At 37.0% G+C, this 22,687-nt stretch overlaps 1 protein-coding gene across 1 annotated transcript; it reads right to left on the bottom strand.

The window, feature by feature from the left end:
• Positions 1 to 403: 403 nt before the first annotated feature.
• Positions 404 to 22,363, bottom strand: LOC136256837 (ferric-chelate reductase 1-like). Its single transcript, XM_066049882.1, has 20 exons — positions 22,082 to 22,363; positions 21,787 to 21,938; positions 18,077 to 18,168; positions 16,907 to 16,967; positions 16,814 to 16,846; positions 10,684 to 10,860; positions 8,599 to 8,718; positions 8,407 to 8,459; positions 7,523 to 7,620; positions 7,108 to 7,223; positions 6,685 to 6,861; positions 5,932 to 6,066; positions 3,941 to 4,100; positions 3,400 to 3,525; positions 3,143 to 3,354; positions 3,029 to 3,091; positions 1,544 to 1,584; positions 1,194 to 1,255; positions 671 to 882; positions 404 to 599 (listed from the first exon to the last, which is right to left on the bottom strand). The coding sequence occupies exons 1-20, from the start codon at positions 22,272 to 22,274 to the stop codon at positions 507 to 509; spliced, it is 2,376 nt and encodes a 791-aa protein (XP_065905954.1). The 5' UTR covers positions 22,275 to 22,363; the 3' UTR covers positions 404 to 506.
• Between the last annotated feature and the right edge of the window lie 324 nt (positions 22,364 to 22,687).

Below are 22,687 nucleotides of genomic sequence, written 5' to 3'. Positions count from 1 at the left end.
AGATTCTAGAGCAGATGGCATCAATTCCCATTCTGTTTTCTGGTTATTGGCACGGTTAATAATACAGTTTACCCACTATCATCAGCAATACTGAACCAAAACAAGCATATCACCGAAAGTTGGATCGTTGCTTTCAATTGTGGGAATTTATTTTCAAAGAGCAACCGGATGTGGGAATTTATTTTCGAAGAGAAGGGCCTCTTCAAATTATCCAAAAACAAAAACCGTTCGAAAATTACCAGCTATACGGTAATTGGTTTTTAAACAATCTTGTAACATTTGAAGAACTTAATTGCTTCAAAGAATTTTCACCATGGTGAATTAATTGTATATAGCTACGTACATAGGCCAAGTACACACAACGCTAGTACTTTATTTTGTGATCTTAAATAATACAACAAAGTTAAAGTACAGCTTTATATTAAATTATGAGTATGAGTGCAAAACAAACAATTAGAAATTTATTAGAAAATATTCAATATACAATCAGTCAGTTTCTAGTCATTCTATGCACTGCTCACAAGAGCTATGGCAGTTATAGTGAAAAGTATGCTGAGGATGAACATTGAAATCCAGATAACCCAGCGAAAGAGGTAGTCCTATAACCAGAATGGAATGGTATGGTATTACAGACAGACAATTGATTCTATGGACATACCAACAGACTTACCTGTGATGGATTTTTCCTTTTTCCTTCTTCTTCAAGCACCACCCATTTGTCCTTGTATTTCTTGGTCACTTTGGTATAGATGTTCATTACAATATAAGTGATGATATAGATTATGATAAATGTAATTACTGCTCCAAAGGCATCAATACCCTGCTCTTCATGAGAAGCATACTTTTCAGCGAACAGGTATAATCCAATACCAATATTGACACCTACAAGAACATGCTGATAACATCACAGTATGAAGTAAAAGGATTTTCCATATCATATTCGTATAAATTCATTATCTTTCATGTAAAATTAACTTCCCTGCTTAGTTGACAAGCTGGACAGAATCACAAACAATTTATTGCTCCATTGAAAGTGGCTAGCTACATAGATTATGAAGCATCAATGAAGCTCATTTTTTGAATCACTTGAAATGCAATAGTATACTGATAGTTTACTGAACAGATGTGATCAATTCCTCCAGATTCGTGATATTATACATTGTATACATCATAAATCTATAAAGACATCTCACCAGACAATATTATGGTCAGTACTCCAACAGCAACACCATGGATGATGTTAAATATCCACCGACTGGTGTAGGAAAGAAACTATGATAAAGCATTATGTGTGTGTGCGTGTGTGTGTGTAGTGTAGTGTAGTGTAGTGTAGTGTAGTGCATGTGTTTGATTGAGTGTGTGTGTTGCGTGTAGTGTAGCGTGTTTGAGTGAGTGTGTGTGTATGTGTGTGCATGCATGCACATGTGTGACTGAATGTGTGTGTTTGTGAGCGCGTGCGTGCATGCATGTATGTATGTGTGTATACATGTGTGTTGTTCATGTGTGCGTGTGTGTGTTAACATACATATATATTACAACTTACTTGTCTGAATCAGGCTTACAGCGGAAGATTGCAAGGATGGGCTGTTATGAATAAGAAATCCACATCAGATGTGTTATAAATTACATATTGTGTATGGTAGGTAGTACTGTATAGTAGGGATAATGAAAATTCCAAAAATAAAACTCAAAAACTAGCCTCAACTTTCAGTAATCAGTAAAGTTTAAAGCAGGCTTACTTTGCCCTCCTTTGTGTTATATTTCTTACTCTGTTGTTAGAGCATCAATGGCTTATTGTGCTATCTATCATAATCATCTGTAATTTCTTTAGTGACATGATTGATAACAATTATAGAGGCAATCTCTTATTGTTCTTCATTTATGTCACTGTGTAACTATAGTAGTGTTGTAGGTGTACACATCCTCCCTTGTTTCATTGCTTTCTGTTTCTGTGATCCAATCATTTAGCTTTGTTTTCAACTACCGTATAGCTGGTTAATATTTTTGAACCAGATATTTTCATAGGAACATTAAAATCCGAATTACGAAGATTTTAATTTCAAAGAATGCATATTTCGAAGCCAGGTGGATTTCAAGCAAATAGAAATCCGTGTCACAAATTACAAAAATACATAGAGTCTACATGTACTCGCCTTACTGATGGAATCGAGGATGGAATAACCTCCACCACACTGGAAAGAAGACTGAGTTAAAGTAAGAAGCTGGTGAATAAGCTTCAAGTAGGCTTCATTACTTCGTTGTGGCTAGGCGTTACTCAGAGGATAACTAACGAGATTAGTAACTTCGTTACTTTTAATAATAATATTATGTAATATTAGACTCGTTACAGTAACTATATTACTTAGGTAATGTGTTACATTTGTAAGTAAAATAACTTGAGTTATATTACCTGTTTTTATAGCGTATTTCGTTATATTACTTAGTTACCACAAAAGTAATAATATTACATAATGCGTTACTTATATAACGCATTACTCCCAACACTGTTAGCAACCCACTAAACATGAAATTCTAATTATTTCCTGCACGCCCATAGGTGATTTTCCAAAATTCAGTCACATATAGGTTTTAACATCATCGCATAGCTACTGTATACTACTAATAGGATACGTAACTATGTAGGGATACACTAGTACATGCAGCTACACAACTGAATGTCCACCTGACTATCAATTAATAAAAATTGGAGTGGCTATTCTGCTACTTTATGTTCTGTCCATTATACAGTATTGCAAACAAACAAAAGTATTCTACACTAAGTATGGATATTACTGATGTTTCTCATGATATCTAGAACAGCAACCATTACTGAGCTGTTTACAAATCAACAGATAATGGAAAGGACTGGAGATGTCACATGTTGTTAAGTTTGGCTAAATAATAATATTTTGTAGTAACGTGTCAGGGGAATTGTGGAGACAGGTACCAGTTACTACCATGTCATTGTGAAGGAAAGGTGAGGCTGGAGTTCTACTAATATTAAAGCATGTATGTTGTGTTCACTTACATTCAATATTATTAGAGTAGTGAGAATGATTCCTAATATGAAATGAGCTGTCCCAGTTTTGTTCTGTATAACAAAATTAAAATAAAGTGTCTCTTATAATAATGATATACTCACCAATTCACCTAGAGTTATTAACCCTCGAGTGGGAGCATTATGGAATGCCACAAATATTAGTATAAAACCCAGACATGATAAGAACAAGGCTAGAATCATAAAGATCCGGTGTGCCTGGAACCATTCACCATTAGGGAGAGCAGGCTTCATATTTGCAGCCAAAAATGTGCCCATGTAGGCTAATAGTGGCCATGCCACAATCATGAAAATTCCTAAATAGCCAGTATCAAAGAAATCTCAACTACATTAACATATACCATGTAACTTGATGAGTATAATCTTGGAATAGTCAAAGTTGACAGAAGTCACTGTAACCAGGTTAACTTTGGAGGTGCTTACTAGAGGAGTATGCTCATGTTGTAGGAAACGAGTGCGAGAAGAGTCTATGTAAATAGGAAGTACATATATACCTTTGCACACACACTCACACACACACACACACACACACACACACACACACACACACACTCACACACACACACACACACACACACACACACACACACACACACGCACACACACACACACAACACACACACACTGACACACACACACACACTGACACACACACACACTGACACACACACACACACACACACACACACACACACACACACACACACACACACACACACTGACACACACACACACACACACACACACACACACACACACACACACACACACACACACACACACACACACACACACACACACACACACACACACACACACACACACACACACACACACACACACGCACACACACACACACACACACACACACACACTACATACCTGGAGAACCTGGAAATTCTCCAATTCCAATCATTATGTAGTAAGAGTTGTCAAGATTTAAATCTGAAGCTTCACTTTCAGGGAGCACGGAAATCACACGACTAAAGATACAAGTTATCCGAGCATCAACTATTGATCCATTGTGTAGTACAATCCCATCCTGCCAGAGAATATGCAACCCGTGATGCCAATTGAACACAGGGTTAATGACATATGGTGTAAACACTCAATACATCACATCATGATTAATAGCTTAATACAAAAATAAAATATGGTCAGGTAATCAAGGCAGCAAGTGTTGCCTGTGTTATCATGTGTGGAAATAGAACAGAATTGCTCTCAATCAGTCAGGATGGATCTAGGATTTTTGCTAAGAAGGGGGGGGGGGCACTGGTAGGAGTGACTACTGCAGAGTATGCTTTACGCACTATGTGAAATGTAAAGCATAAGTTTTCTGGGGGAGGCATGGCCTGAAAATTAACTTTCTGTGATTAGATTTGGTGGAATGTATGACTGAACCAGCACTGGGACAGCTGTGGATGTGCTACCTTCGAAGGTGTTATGAATTAGCACAGAAAAATCCTCCTGGGGTAGGACCAATAATGCTGTACCATATCTCATAGGTAATTGGTTTGGGCACTAAACCTTTACCCAATAGCTATTGTATGGGAGACATGGACAATTGGTATTTCCTTCACAGGTACAACTGGATACACTGGAGCAATGCGAGTGATGTAATGGTGTTGTCTTGGTATTGTATACACCAATGATAAGAGAAATATATAATCTCTGCAAATAATAGTAGTCCTTGTAGCCTCTCATAGTCTTTAGTTAGTAGTATAGTCTCCTATGGGCAGAATTGTACTTTAATTTGTGTGGCAGGGATCAAAGTGCTGACGTGTACTATACTATCTATACAGTATGGCCAATTATCCACATTATGAGTCATACAGCAAAATTAATATATATAAAGCCGTAAACTGTTACTTCTTTATTTTGCTGCTCCTGTTTCCTCTAACTTAGTATACAACCATTTGTGGGGTGATGAATAATTATGTGAGTTGTCAGTGTGCACACAGATATGTTTCGTACAACTGTTTGCCAAACATTTAGGCCAGCATCACCTTTTTATAATAGTATAGTAACACACTGTATAAAAATTCTCTGCCTTCTGTTACAATCATGACATACTACTACTATTAGAATTTGATTAAATGCTGGGTGTCACTATACCTATCAAAAATAAATGCCTGATCTCAAGGACGGCCGTATTTATTCATAGGCTGGGTCAAAGATGCTGGGAAGGAAATGAAAGCCCGAGCGGTTATATGAGGAAATATGGTAATTTGGCAAATACAGTACACTTAGACAAATACAGTAAAATATATATATGGTTATGTAAGAAATGTTCCCCTCAAACAGCATGATTGATCATGTGCATGATATTGTAAATTCCTAAAACTAGTTAAACTATTCCTACCAGATTGTTTTATGACTAGAATAATTATGAGCACTACTAATAGTTTGATCACCGAAAATTGAAGTGGTTTGGGATAAATGCTTTGAGCAAGAATACCAGGAAGTACGTACAATATAACACTTAAAAGCACTCAAGGGATGTGTTGAAACTGATACAGCACTCAGCTTTGTCATTAGCCTCTTGAAAAAAACCCTTGTGCTGTATTTTCCATACATATGCAGGGCGGTGTTTTAACTATGACATATATTTCATTATAACTATTATTTGAATATAATTATTAATTATTTACAGAGACTTTATATTTTCTCTTAAAAATTAATAGTGTGTACACACCAAGACAGCACCAAAGTTTCTTGCTTAAGGAAACAATACCAGCAACTAGACACAACCAAGTATTACCAGACTAGTGCTCTACCACTTGGCTGTGCACACACACACACACACACACACACACACACACACACACACACACACACACACACACACACACACACACACACACACACATTACCGTTATACCATCTCCCACATTCTCTCTCCCTCCACCTCGTATGTTATATGTGTCTATAGCAGCAACAATGACATCGTCACCATCACCAGTCCTTCTAGTAATACATCCAAACACATCATCAATTTTTTCACCACCCTACAAAAATATATATCAACTGGTAGGTACATACATGTTTTGTAGTATCCTGAATTACTGTATAAGTAGACCTGATGCTTTTGATACAGCCTATGATACAAAGTTTTTCCTATTCTGCTCCAATCATGGTCAGTACTACTCTATTATACTGCAAACATGCACTTACAGAAATTTGTATCTTGACTGCTCTATTAGAGTACTAAATTTTATAAAATGTACTCACTTGGCTACTCAACCAGGGGCGTACCAAGGGGGGTTTTCAAGGGTTTCAGGAAATCCCTTTGGATTTTACACATTATTTGAAACATCAAGAAATTGAAACTGCAGGTTTCCAGAATCTGGAATCTGCAATGGAACAGGACACATTTTAAACTTTTATCTTAGCTAAGTAATAGTTTCTCACATGATAGCAACACTTGTAGCATTGTTCTGGATTATGATTTTGGTGAAAAGGTCGAGATACGCTAATAAAACAGTCAGGCAATGTAAACTACTCTAATATAACAGTCACTTATCTGTAGTGGAAACCCCTTTTCAAAATTCCTGCATATGCTCCTGACAACTACATAAGTCTTTGGTTGTACCACTTTAGTATTCCATTCTTCATATAACACGTACCATTCTCCTATCAGGTGATACTCCAATTGCTGCCCATCCTCTTCCAATATCAGCACTGATGAAGAACGTGAGGTAATCAGAGTTGTTGGGGTTGACACCCCATCTGAAGTAGAAGTCACAATCACTAGGATCACAATCATCTGATGGAAAACTTCCCCTCCCATGAAGAGAGTTAATCTAGAAATGGGTAGAGTATATATCTGTTTGATATACTACACATATGACAACATGTGAACATATAATATTAGTAATGAGTGTTAGTAATGTGTGTATGAGCATAATGTGTGTGTACATTTGTGTGTGTGCGTGTGTGTGTACGTGTGTACGTGTGTGTGTGTGTGTGGGTGGATGGATGGATGGATGGCTGGATGGGGTGCATGAATGATGAATGGAGACACACACAGCAAACAGAGATACACATACCGAGCCAAAAAAATGCACAGGAATCAAAATTGGTCTTTCCAGGTTTATCGCAGTACTGCTGAACTCAGCATCACTAACTGAAGTGTTAAAATCTTCTGGTATATCACCTGCCATACCTGTAAACAGCATATAGAGCTGGAACTGAACTGTTTCTGAATTTTACCAAACAAAGGACACAGAATTGGCCAATTCCAATACAGATATATAATAACATTGATGGCTGTACAGGAGTGATTTTGATGCAAATTTTTTTTGTGTGTATAATGACCATTAAACCAAAACATGCCAGTTTCTTTCTTACTTAAAAAGTATTAACTAGATGCATATAATGATGCTCAAATTCCTGTAATACATATCAAACTATTCATAACAACAATGACTAGAACACAATTCTAAGGGAGACCAACAAACTTACCAGTGTCATCTCCAAACAAGAAGAACAAAAAGTTGTCATCACTAAATGAAACATCTTGACCCTCTTGTCCTAACAACACAAATCCCACACGACTAAAACTGGAGAAAGAGAAGATCACACAAGATATTGTAAAACAGGTATATTATATTGTTGACCATTTGTGCATAGTGATGGAGAAGAGGTGAACTATTAATTAGTGATGTCCATAATTATACAGAGATTATATTGTTATGTCACATGTTTGTATGTCACAACATGTTGTGAAACTTTGCACACAACATCATAGTCATGATTATGTTTCAACAAGAACCCTCTATATTAGAAGAGACCAGAATACACTCCTTGCAGTACATGTAACAAAGAACACTTGTTAAACTTTATAACCATAACCAAAAGTAAGATGCGTAGACTTTGTATTTTATAATCCTATACTATAGTAAAATCTCATACACAGCAACAATATTACAGTGTGTGGATTTCAGCTAAGGATATGTATGCATCCAAATTTTGCCACAGAAATGTATCTGGTTAAAACTGTTAAAGATTATAGCAACAATACAATCTATATGCTGTGTATTTTACTCTAGTGATTGTGCATACAATAATTCAGGATGAAAAGTGTAAACAAAATATTGTCCATGGTGGAGAAAGAAAGAAGCAGAGTAGTCCAGCATAAAATTCTTTAGAAAGTAAGCTGACAAGCAAAGTGACTGTTATATTAGAGTACATGTATTGGTTATCCAAAAATATCTGAATAGCATCATACCATAGAGCATATCGTTGCTAGTGTGCATATTGTTGGAGTAAACATGTGTCACTTCTCCACTACAATACTTTGTATGCATTTATGTACATATTTTGTAGTTGTTAATACAACTACTTACTTGCAAAATATCCGACCACTGACAATTCTTCCACTGGTAAATTCTGTTCCATTCTACAAGTACATGAAATGCAGTAAAACACATTGTACACAACCATTTATGTGATATTACAATGAGAAATGTAGTACATCTACAATTTGTACACACTGTTGGCTGGTAATGCAACACATTGAAGGAGGTAATATTACTCACCACACTACTATCAAACAATGGATTGACTGAACCACCAGCAAGATACATATCCTTGACATTAGCTACACTTCCTGTTGACTCTGCCTGACACATCAATATATCACTGAACACACGACCAACCTGTGGAGATGTGTGTATAACAACTGTGCAGCTGAACAGTCCACACAACATGTAGTGTAAGGATGACTTCTATTTCACATTCATTTATACAATTACTAACTGATTTTATATTACATGTTGGGTCTACTACTGTAGGTCAAAACACCTGAAATACATGTATATACATGGCATATAAAATTTTCCCACTTCTTCAAATTTTCATAAATTTTACTATGGTCGTGTAACTTTCAGCCTTAAATTTGGTTTTGTGATACGTTTTACAGAATCCAAGTCCACTACTGAGATATATGATGGGATGTAGTTTGTGCCCACCACTTTTAGCCCACTGCAGGCCTGGACACATATACTTAGTGTAACGATGGAATAGTACTAACACATTACCTTGGGAGCTTATAAGCAGGCAAGGAGCATTCAGCAAAACTCCATGATAATTTATGCAATTTAAAAGCTGGCCACAAGCTAGTGGTGGGCATGTGTTGGGTTTCTTGAAATAAAAACCTCACATTGTGACTTATTGGATGGGAAGCAATCTCTATATAATGTAGAGCACAGAAAACTATTGTTTTAATTGCACTTAAGAGACAGCTGAGATTTCAGGGCTTTTAAAATCATACAGTACAATAGTAACTGTATAGTAGGGACCACAAAGGAGTAGGCGTGGCCCACAAAATAATATCACCCAAACATCAGCCTCAATTTTCCCAGACTACGATGAGGCAGTATTGGTTAGGTAAAACTAAGCCCAAGCAAACTTTCAGATCGACCCAAAACGTTTTCAACAAGTTGCTACGGAATTTTAAAAATTATTTATTTAACGGAATTTTCTACTGACAGACTGAGTAAGTAAGTAACTGACTGATGCCTCCAGACAAGCGTAACTCGATAACGGCTAAGGCTACGGGTTTGATTTTTTCACTGTTCGACGTCGCTTCGGTCCGAGACATGCCTTTTGGCATACCGCAGTATGCACAATGCATTCTTCATGGACTTAACAGTGTCCTCCTTTGTGTCCCATTCATCTTTGCTGACAGCGAAAAAGTGTTGATTTGGTGATAGCACGTGATGGCTTCCCTTCGTAACGGAAATCGTCCGTATTTGTCATAGTGGCTATTTTGATAACAGAGGTGTTTTTCAAACAGCTCTTGATTCGTACTGCTGTGTAACGGGTTGAAAATAGTCGACAACGAAGCGTAATGGATACTTCACTTTTCAAACAATAATTGATATAACTGGGGCGCCCGGCACCGTTTCTTCTTTCGGTAGGCATTGATTTCAGAGGCACTTTTCGAACAGTTCTTGATTAGAAATGCTGCGTAACAGGTTGAACATAGCTGATAACGAAGCGTAATGGATGCTTCACTTTTCAGACGATAATTGGGGAGCGCGGTGCCATTTCAGATGTGATGTGCGTGGGTTCACCAGGCATAATAATTCATTTACAAAAAAAGCTACCAAACAAGTATACAGAAAAATTTGGAATTTTCAACTAGAGTAGGGACCATAACACATCGATAAAAAGTGTTGAAACAAGCTGGAGTAGTGGACGATATTAAATCACCGTAAAACAATAAGAAGTGTCATATCCCTACTGTGTATTTCCATTGTGGTATCTTGTGCACAGTAGGGATATAACACTTCTTATTGTTTTACTGTGATTTAATATCGTCCACTACTCCGGCTTGTTTCAATACTTTTTATCGATGTGTTATGGTCCCTATTCTAGTTGAAAATTCCAAATTTTTCTGTATACTTGTTTAAATACAGCTATAGTGTACTTCACCACTAGTTCATCTCCAAGGTAACTCATTATAGTGGCCATGTCAAGTAGGTCTCATGGCATAGCTGCCCTACTAATTATATTACACAATAAGGTGAATACTACAAGTCACGCACACACAAACACGATCACACGCACACATGGGTAGCACGCACACACACACACGCACGCACACAAGCTATACACACCATATCCAGAGGAGTATTTGCTCCAGATAGTCCCAAGGCAATCCAACCACTTGCATCTCCTTCCATCCTAAAGTCTATAAAATCTCCATTGTTTCTCCACTCAACATAGAAGTAACACTCATCCTGTTTACAATCCTCTGGTTGACCATATGAGTAGGGGAACACTGCATCAACTGGCTGTGGTGAAGAGAACAACTATAATTGCATTTAAAATTCATTGCTGGCTGTTGAAATTTATCACTAACACCAGACAGAGAGTTTTCAAACAAAATGTATAGAGGTATGTAGTTGCTTCCTAATACCACAGCAGCTGCAATCTGCTTGCTGCAATCATTATAATACAGACACAGTTTTCTGGTACATGAGATGTTTGGCACATTCTAATGCACACCACAATTGTTTTAGTGTTTTGTTTTGTGTCTTGTGCTACCATGCATGCCTGTGATGTTATCAAGGCCTTCATTTAAATGTAAAATAGATGTTTCTTTTCCTGACCAGTAGCATTGTCATGATTTGTTTTATTTTTAGAGATACCGGAATGTATGTTAGTGGTATTACTACACCAAAGCATGAAACTGATAATACATGTCTCGTGCCACTGACTACATGGGTTGTATAATATCTGTAGTAAAATCTTACATATATCACTGGTATGCAAGATATGGACAAATGAGTGATTGAGTATTTTGATATGAACTGTTCATTATCACACCATAACATTTAGTACACATTCAGTTCATGTACATATTGCATGTCATATCATATAGAAAGTTTAAATGGATAGTTTATGTAATGATGTCATGTATAACTTAGCTGTTGACTGGTACAGTGTACATACGTAGCTTTACACTTTCTGTATACTATTAATAAGTATTTCACAAATGCATTGGTATACTAGGACTATCTATATAGGCAGCTTGCCTTTTTAGGGTATGTCCCCATGTAACATGTGATTTATTCCACGTACCATTAAATATATCAACAGAAAATTAAAGCCATAGTAAGTGATACGGGAAGTTCTATGACAAATATAAATTTTCAGTGAGTGAGTTTTCACTGACCTCTAACACCTAAGGTACATTAGATGTAGGGTAGGAATAGTCCCCACAATGGATATGCTATATCATTGTTCAAGTATATAGCCCTCTAGGGACCTGCAGGAAGGTGACTGTGGCACAGAACATGAACCTGAAAACTACACTATAGCTCAACTGCAGAAATTGGCAAATCAATGAGCAGGTTAGAAAGAGATTATTCGAAGTTGCCAAACATGATAGCAAGTGACATCACTGCATCATTACAATGGACAAGATAATTGTGTAGTTTGACATCTGATGACACCATCATCTGTGCTTATAGTATGGTAGGTGTATTTGATAAAATAAAATTTGTCTCAGTCCACTCATTATTAATCTTATACATGTAGTATCAGTGTAATGATGTCACTATAGATTACACACACAAAATAATTATTATGTAAGATTTGATCTCACATAGAAAGTTCAAATGGACAATACATAACAATAAACATGAAAATCACTTTTATGGAATAGCCATTCATGTATCTAATTAAAATCCAGTGTTAAAAGCAAGGCAGTCAGTTATTTTTTAAATTGTCAAAATCCATAATATTATTTTCATCCGCCTACCTCACTGCCTGCAAGGCTAGAGGCCAAACAAAGCAGCGTATGACCATTGTTTCACGCCACAATAACAAATTCCGAGTATCTACCTTCTGTGCTTTGCCTTTCCTTTTATCTTCATATACATGGTCATTTTCTTCTCCATGCAAGGAAACCATACTAACACCAAAAACTACTTTACAAACTTCATCATTACAGAATTTAAGGGAGAGCACTTCAGTGGATAAATGTTTGGTTGATACAGCAAACCCAACGTGTAGTTATCAATGGTCATGAATCCAACTTTGTTAAAGTTCTGTCTGGTGTCCCCCAAGGCACAGTACTTGGACTGTTGATGTTTTTAGCATACATAAATGACATCACTACAGGGGGTTTCTTCTAAGATATGATTGTTTGCTGATGACTGCATTCTTTACCGAACAATTACTTGTGAACAAAACCATTTACAACTTCAATCGGATATAGTTAAATGGACGGAAGTGTGGAAGATGGGTTTGAATGTCAATAAATGTGTGATACTTATATGTAGTAGACTATTATCACCATCCTCCTGTGTTTACACTATTGGCAATCTCCCTTTAACCTGTGTTTCTCAGCATCCTTACCTGGGTGTCATATTTGATTCAAATGAGTGCTTCACTTCAGTCTCACATAGAAAATATTGTTCTAAAAGGCACAAGAATGCTAAACTTTATTAGACGAATCTTTACAAATATCAAACACATGATGTTTATCACCATGGTCCTCCCTACCCTAGAATATGCATAATCGAATCAGTATGGGACCCACATGTTCAGAGCACTATTCATTCTATAGAAATGGTACAGAGAAGAGGTGCTTGATCCAACTACAATTGGAATAGTAGTGTTACAGCTATTCTTGAAGACCTTCAGTGGCCCACCTTATCATATCGACACATGATTTCAAGACCTATTAATGATCACTCGGCCTTGAAAATTCCTCCATATTTTTCCACCACCTCCTATCCTACACGCCACCAACATCCACTTCATTTTTATCACTCCTTCAGTAAGAACCAATTCATACAAATTCAGCTTTTTTTTTCAGAACAATAAATGATTGGAATAATTTACCTGTTGAAACAAATGAATCTCCTACTGTTGAACAGTTTTTAATTATTTATTTATGTAACTATTGATTTTTATAACTTACTCATGGCTGGTCCCATGAACATATCAATTATTCTGTCTGTCCAGTAATAATAAAATAAAATAATAATAAAACCATTCCAAAACATTAATTTTTCACACTGATACATTCCTTAGAGGAATAGACATGACAAACCACATGTACTACGCAGATCAATTAAGACAAACAGGGAGATTGAGATACTCTAATAAAGCAGTCACAACTACACGTGTATAACATAGCTATGCTATTATAAAGTTAACAAACTGGTACAGTTGAAAATTAAACATGATGCATATGCAGAGTTCCAATGATGAGGAGTTGTGAAACAGTCTAATGTAGTGATTACAGTCACATGTTAAAACTTTTTGACCCAGTGAATGATGGTAGCTATTAGCTATATACTGTATGTGGGAAAATCCCTACTTTGACATTGAACAGATAACATGCCAATATAGGGGTTTTCCACATAGCTACATTGTAATAGCTCTTGCTTCACTACTTTTTATAACTGGAATCCTACTTCATTTTTATTATTTTTAATTGTACTACATAATTGTTAGTTGTTGAATCATTTTCTCCACACATCCTGCTTCCATTACTTCCATACTCTGCTAGCTATAGCCTGAGCAACTTTTCTCCATTTCAACATAATAATCCACACAAAAACACCCAATTTCAAGCTGTGAAAAAAGGGTGATTGGTTAGTTTGGTTGAAAAAAACAGCATTTTTTTTATTGAAGGCTGCACCCCTTTTTTTACAGCTCGACTATTTTTGTGCGGATTTCATTTCTTTTTATGCTCTGTGTGACCCCAAAGGCTTTGGCATTTGTTTTTATCCACAATTTTATTATGTATCTATAAGCACAATGATGATTAATGAAGACAGAAGTTATAATTGTATTATTTTATTTGACTTTTTGGTATTGCTACAGTTATTGTAAATATTTGTAATAGAGCACAATTTTATTGAGGAATTCTAATGGAACACACAGAATGTTCTATAATTTCGTGGGTCTATGAAATTATAAATTTTTACTACTGAGCAGATTTTTATCTAGAAGTTTCAATTATTAAGCACAAACTAAACGAGATGAACAGCTGTGATAGCAGTGGTTCAGTAGTTAAAGATTTGTATGGAGGTCCATGGTTTAAACTCTGCTAATTTTTCATTCACTTTTTTATCCCACAGTTGCTATTCTGTTAGACTATCTTGACCCCATAATTTACAGTGTTTGTTTTTCATATTGTAACTCGGAGGCTGTTACTTCTTAATTTTTCTACCCATCAAAAGGCACTGCTAACCCATGTGCACACTAAATTTCAAGTTACTCGCTTTAGCAATTTATCCTGTAGCTGTGACAAAAGTTTGAATTTTCTTTTTTCTCCTAAGAGACCTCAAAGTGTTACAACAATTGTATGGTGCTAATGCTCTAATAGAGCGCACATCTTGCTTTTGTTAAATCATCTCATAGAATGTTCGAGATTTTCTATTGGTAGATCTAAGTTTTACATATTGAGTAGTAGAATTTTCATTTATAAGGTAGAAATTACAGGAGAAATTAAGTGAAGTGATCAGCCAAGGTAGCAGCAGTTCAGTGGTTAAGGATGCAGGCATTTGGTAAGAAAGTCTTTGGTTCAAACTCTGGTAAGTTTTTTTTTTTAAACACATTTTTATGTGCCTTTTTGACCCTGCGGTGACTGCTCTATTAGAGTATCTCGATCCCACAATTTTACACTTGTTTGGCTTTTGCTTTATAACTTTGTAACTGTGAGTCTGTTGCCATTCTAACCACCAAAAGGCACTATTACGATGATCAGCCTATGTACACATGAATTTTCAAGTTATTCCTACTTGGTTCACCCTGTAGCCGTGACATATTTTCATCTTTTTTATGTGAATAGATGCTTATAACTCCTTGAATATTTATCAGATTCATAGCAAACTTGGTACTCGAATTCACCTTTATATGCTATTCATTTGTACCAAATATTGATGCAATTGAGTTACACATTTGTGTTTTATAGCGATTTTTGTAAAGTGTGCGAAAATAAATTGAAGCCCTTATAGCCCTTCTATAGCTTTAAAAGAAAAACCGAAGAAATTAAAAACAAAACTTTAAATTCCCATATCTCACAAATGGCTATTGCGAATTTAATCAAATTTGCTGTGTGGCCTACCCTACGTGGGGGACAGCTATAATGCAAAAATGGTGTACTTTGGAGAAGGGGCCATGGAGCTATGCATGCATGAAAAAGCTGTTTTCTTTCTTCTTGTCCATATACTCATACTCATGGTGTGGTGCACTGGCTTACTTGGCCGCACGACACACTACCATGTGTCTTGATGTATGGACTTGGTTATCAAACAATTCACTTCATTAACTGAGAACAAAGGGGTTCGGACAACCAAGGGTTCGTCCACTGTATCATATGTCCTGAACATTTTTCCTATAATATCTGAAGGTTTAATAACATCTATTCTATAGACTGATGTTGCTAAGTTAATAAATAGTTAGAAATCTGTATAATTCAGTATTTAAAAGAAAATTAGTATTGTTGGTATGATGGACAGGTAACAAAAGAATCCCAGTAGCTAACATTGCTGTTAATGTTAAACACTTGTAGCTACTGTATGTTTCAGAGGTCTATATGAGTTAGCAGGTCACTACTGCTGACCTGATGACTTGGATAGAAATCCCAGTTTTGACCACGATGTGACCTGGATTAATTAAAACTGATGAGACATGCAACAAGAGCTACTTTTCAGATGCTCTTAATTTAAGTACAAGGGTAGCTACACTTAACAGGTAATATAATGTTCATAATTAATGATCAGTCAGTGGGCATGCATGGTTCCACGTAAGTTTACAGACAGCAAGAAACGGTTCCTGTAAGTGAGTGTGGCTTCATGCATATTCAACTCATCGTTCTGATAAATTACCATGGCTCCATGTATACTTACAAAAACAATATCACACACTCCCAATATTACAGCGGGCATGGCACATGAAAGAAGCTGGTCTACTGTAAGACTAGACTTTGTCTCATTAATTAACAATCAATTAGTGGGTGTGGCTCCACATACGTCTGCTGACAGTAATGGAGATGGATTCATGCATAGACTGCAATACTGCTGGACATGGCTGCATGTATGCCCACAGACACTAATCTTGCATGGCTCATGAAAAGAGCTGAACTACAGCAGGACTATTATTCACTGCATCCTTCCCACATGTGTAGATGTTTATGTACACTGTATAGAAACTTTGTTGGTGCATTCTCACTAAGAAATACACCAGCTACACATTGCAAACACTGCAAAACATGAAACTTACTGGTTGACTAGGAGGTCCAATAACACCAGAAGGCTATGTAGAAAAAATTTAATACACATAATAGCACATTTATCAGTACAGTTTATCTCTTACCCTCTCTACAGTTGCATTTAGTCTGACATAAATAGTACTATAGGCTTGAGCAATGGAGTAGCTGTTGATGAAAGAAAACATAACATACAAACAGATTGGTACACATGCATACACTATATACACGCATTACTATTATATGCTTGTACTCGACCGGTCAACTTACACACGTGCACGTCACATGAACACATTCACATATACTACGCACACAGACAGACAGACAGACACACACAACACACACACACACACACAACACACACATCCAAACCTACATGCACACATGCATGTACGTGCCTGGACTTGGATATCAGACCACCATACATAAGGTGATGTCCTACTGCCTCACAGCAGACTGAGTCTATAAAATACGTACATACCTCCCTCTGCCTCAAAGGTCAGCACCCAGCACCACACTTTGCTTAACCATATATACTCTTTGTGGTTATAGATAGCATATATTCACTGAAAACAAACCTTCTGAAAGCTCCAGAAACACTGGCAGCACGTGATATCCTAGTGTTCAATTCCATGTGCACTCCACCATGGGATTCCACAAGAGAACCAAGATGACAAAAGGTTGTTACAGATACATTACTGACAACAATGAGATCCAAGTTGTTCTGCACCACACCACATCCTGCAACTAAAAGCCTGGTTTTTGAAACACTAATAGTTCCCCCACAAGCTGTCACAATACTATTTAACTCAACAGTAGCTTTAACAAGGTTTCTCTAGTAGATGTTACTATAGCAACATCATTAGCAAGGCTCAGCTGAGTCACTCAAGATTTGGATGGTGTTCTAATCCTCTCACCTACTAAGCTTACCTCCACATTTATAAAGAAACTTGACTCCAAGTTGTGCACATCCCTGACGCCAACATAATATCACAACATTAAAAACAAATTTACAGAGTAGGTGCAAGAACACATCCCTGTTGGAAACCTCAAGTACCCAGTGGAATTCCAGCTAGCATGTTCTCGTGCAGCCTGATTAGACTGATCAGAACATCAGATGCACCGTACTTGGCAAGAATTAGCCACATTGCAGCCCTAAGTACCAAGTAATACACCTTCTTTAGATCTACACACACAACACACACACACTACACACACAGAAAGGCAGGCACGCATGCACACACACACACACGCACGCACAAACATCCTTTTCTTACATGAAATGAATCCTGCCCACATCATTGTCTGGAGCTCTCCACATGAAGAATTGTGATTGTTTTACAACAGGAGATGAATGTGTTACAGCATCCTAGGGTGGTAACCAACATACATTCAAATTAGCGGACTTCTTTTGCAAGACAACAAATTTGCATCATTAAATTCCTGGATCAAGTTCATCCATTCTAACATGCTCTCAGTAGAGAACTTTAATTTAGGCATACTTGAATGCTCTATTATAGTTGATTGTTTGCAGTGCTAAATACTCCTTAAATCAAACAGTCGGTTTACTATTTTTTAATCAAAACTTCAATGGAATTACCTAGTAAGAGTAACAATTCCCATCACCTTTGTTCCTTGTAACATGATTATTATGGGTCATGCCCTGATTACAAAGATGTAACTAGCCCAGCATATAAAGTAGCATGAGGAATTCCTGAGTCATATGTACACATGCTAGGGAACAGTGTTGGGAGTAACGCATTACTTATGTAACGCGTTACGTAATATTATTACTTTTGTGGTAAATAAGTAATATAACGAAATACGCTATAAAAACAGGTAATATAACTCAAGTTACTTTACTTACAAATGTAACACATTAACTAAGTAATATAGTTACTGTAACGAATCTAATATTATTACTATAAGTAACGAAGTTACTAATCTCGTTAGTAATCCACTGAGTAACTAACGCTTAGCCACAACGAAGTAATGAATCCTATTGAATGAAGCTTATTCACCAGCTTCTTACTTATAACCAAGATTTGCACATTTCCCAACAATGAAATCATGTCACGTGATAAGGTGGTAGTTTCACACGTGACAGCTTAAGGCCGTAGACGCAAAGTAATATAATATGTAATATTATTATAGTTACTTTATTTTATGGGTAATATGTAACTGTAACTAAATAGTTTGGTTGCAAGTAATATGTAATATGTAACTAAATACTTTTAAAAAGTAACTTGCCCAACACTGCTAGGGAAGGAAAAATGTACAAACACACCTTTCGGAGCTTCTTTTGGAAGTATTACTGAAGTTTCAAAGCTTTGTTACCAATGAACATTTTAGTAACATGTTGCTAAACCCACAAAGCAAGCAATATTGGTGTAGTCTATACAACTATGTCAAAATACCATTGTAACAAGAGGCAACCTGCAGTGACACTAATGTTTTGAAACTTGAGAAATTAAAATCCAGTTGCAAGTTTCTAATGTATTCTGGCTATTGGTATTTATTTTACTGTATTCATTCCACTACTAATATTCTCATATGTGAATGTCCCCTGCAAAATCTCTATTCGTAATATAGGGGCTACATATTCTCTATAAGAATGAAATGCTATGCTGTATAGTTTGCCCAAAAAATTCCACAAAACCAAGATCAAGATACCCTAATAAAGCAGTCAGTTACATATTGAACACTCACCACATGTAACACTATTAAGAATCTTCCATAGTTGCTGAGTATATATGAAAACTGGCATCAGCAGCATCATGGGTATACATTTAGCTTGCTAGGAGTTTTCAGATAAAATGCACATGATTCTTTTTATGTTATTGAATTCTGTATGACTGAGGGGTCTGACACATATGGAATCTAGTATTAATTAAGCAGGATTCAAATCCTTAAATCTTGGATAAAATCCTTTAAATATTTTGGGCTGCATATACTTAAATTTCCTGAAAAATTTGTATTCTATTCCTCAGTTATCTGTTTATTGTTCTTTGCACAAGAATGAGATACTCTAATAGAGCATTCAAGTGCAGCAGTTGTAACTATTCTAATAGAATATTCAATGTTAAACAGATGTTGAAGAAGAAAAGCTAAAATGTAATTCAGACCTTGCATTATTAATCTGTAATTAGATACTTTGCATAATTCTATTCAATGTATTTCAAAATACATAAATCCTGTGAAATCCTGTGAAATCCTGTTCAAAATTCCAAATCCCTGCTAAAACTTTGCAAAGATTTAATATTCATGTCAGACCCTTCGTCTATGACTCATAACTGAGCTACTTATGACAGTCACTGATTCATACAGCTCTTGATCAATAGGCAGAACTCTGTTTTACCAACCAAAGATAGGGTCCGCAACGCGAAAAATCGATATCCTCCAATCAACTACGTAACTATTGTCATGTGTTAGGCTAAGTGTAACTTGAATAACACCAGCGTGGCAGCCAAGTTTGTCACTTTCTTCTGGTAGAAAACGATACAAATGTCTTAAAATCACGTGATTTTTCGCTGCAGCGGTTCGTAGGGTTCTTCGTATGCCACGATATTCACTCTCAACATTGTTCAAGTAGTCTATCATCAACTCAAAGTATTGGTGGTTTGATTTTATTGGTCAGTTTCTGGTGGCAGCACGATCTGTGCAGCTTTCTGGCGACAGACAAAATGTTTCTTCCTCTGGAGCACAGGACAAGCAGAGCAGCAACTGCGCCGTGGGTCAGCAATGACCAGTACTAGGTAAAGTACCTGCATGTGGAGTATGGTTATAATTGAAGCTTGTTAGCCATCTGGCTGAGCCACCTATATGCTGAAATTCGGCCAAAATGACGCGATTTTTGCAAACAAATACCAGAATGGTTGATACATCAGTGAGACAGTCTCCAACAGCAAGGATACGAAGCTTATAAACACCTAACAATACGGCTATCTCGCCCAGTAAACGCATAGAGCAATCCAGTGCATGAAATAGGCACTCACGTGATTGAAATTCAAATAGCGGAAATACCCATGAAATCACTTTCATTTCTGAATAGGAACCATGCAATGTGCTCCTTTTGTAAATATTTGTGTTAATTGTTCACTCAGGCGTGGTCTGGGCCAGTGCAGGTGTGTTTTGTACTATGATGGTATCGTAGGAAGAGTCTTAGACTGCTGGGCTAGTCGAGATGCTGAACCTAACGAACACAAACTGATTGTCACTTGATTCCAAGTGATTTTAAGATCATTGGAATAGATTATAGTTGTATTTTCGGAGATTTGAATATCAATCACGTGAGTGCCTATTTCATGCATTGGACTGCTCTATGCGTTTACTGGGCGAGATAGCCGTATTGTTAGGTGTTTATAAGCTTCGTATCCTTGCTGTTGGAGACTGTCTCACTGATGTATCAACCATTCTGGTATTTGTTCGCAAAAATCGCGTCATTTTGGCCGAATTTCAGCATATAGATGGCTCAGCCAGATGGCTAACAAGCTTCAATTATAACCATACTCCGCATGCAGGTACTTTACCTAGTACTGGTCATTGCTGACCCACGGCGCAGTTGCTGCTCTGCTTGTCCTGTGCTCCAGAGGAAGAAACATTTTGTCTGTCGTCAAAAAGCTGCACAGATCGTGCTGCCACCAGAAACTGACCAATAAAATCAAACCACCAATACTTTGAGTTGATGATAGACTACTTGAACAATGTTGAGAGTGAATATCGTGGCATACGAAGAACCCTACGAACCGCTGCAGCGAAAAATCACGTGATTTTAAGACATTTGTATCGTATTCTACCAGAAGAAAGTAACAAACTTGGCTGCCACGCTGGTGTTATTCAAGTTACACTTAGCCTAGGACATGACAATAGTTAGGTAGTTGATTGAAGGATATCGATTTTTCGCATTGCGGACCCTACCAAAGATCACAAACTGATCTCACAGTGCTTTTATAAAAGGGTGTGTGCATCTCTGTGTAAAATAACTCACCCCATCCACTCCATTACAAGTAGCAGTTCTGGCCATTGTAGTGTTGAGTGGAGTCCATACTCCAACAATGGAGGTTGTAGATCCCTGATTGTTCTCTACTCTAGCTTGTATGAAGAATCCTAAAAACGGATCTGAATTTGCTCTCAGTTCCACTGTAATTAACAACACAGGTGTGAATAGAGCCATAATTTTTACGCATTTATCTGCAGGGTGTTGACAGCTAAGCCGGAAGTGCATGCAGCTAGAGCCGCGCCTATACTAGCTCGAGCTAGATTAGCAATTGAATATTTCGTACCTAAATAGTCTTCACCAGGACTGCAGCTATTCACGGCATCTGATATTATGAAGTAACCGTTATTGGTTGGCTGGCTATTCACTCCATGTCGAGGCATCATGTCGTTGCAAGCCTGGGGAGGTGCACCAGTGCTACGAGCCAGTAGACCTGGTACCGTAGAGAACAAGACGTACACAAAAAGTTTTAACTTCATCTTCTCAGCTTGTAATCATCAGCTTCCATTGTACATCTGTCGCATTACCAACTCTGTATAGCAATTAAATTAATTTAAGTCACGAGATAAAATTGCATTTTTTGTTTGTTTAATTAACAAGAAGGCGTGGCACTAATTGCGCAATCTATAGCCATGAACACTAGTATAAGGCCCCTATTTGGTGATTATTAGTTTCTCATCCACCGCCCGCATCCTTCTTAAGCTACCGCATGGTAAGCCATTATTTACTTTGTGCATGCTCAGAAGAACACGTGATACCAAACTGTTATAATTGCCCGTGACTTTGTTGATGAACGCTACAATGCGCTAAATATCGCCAGGAGAACTGTTGTTTCCTTAGCAAATTGCTGTAGTGCCAGTTGCAATCGTGTTTTATCGACTTCATCAAAGCA

The sequence above is a fragment of the Dysidea avara genome, chromosome 5, assembly GCF_963678975.1.
Source record: "Dysidea avara chromosome 5, odDysAvar1.4, whole genome shotgun sequence".
NCBI classification, from domain to species: Eukaryota; Metazoa; Porifera; class Demospongiae; order Dictyoceratida; family Dysideidae; genus Dysidea; species Dysidea avara.
Note: the sequence above shows the minus strand (reverse complement) of the source record. Positions and strands in the feature narration are given on the sequence as shown.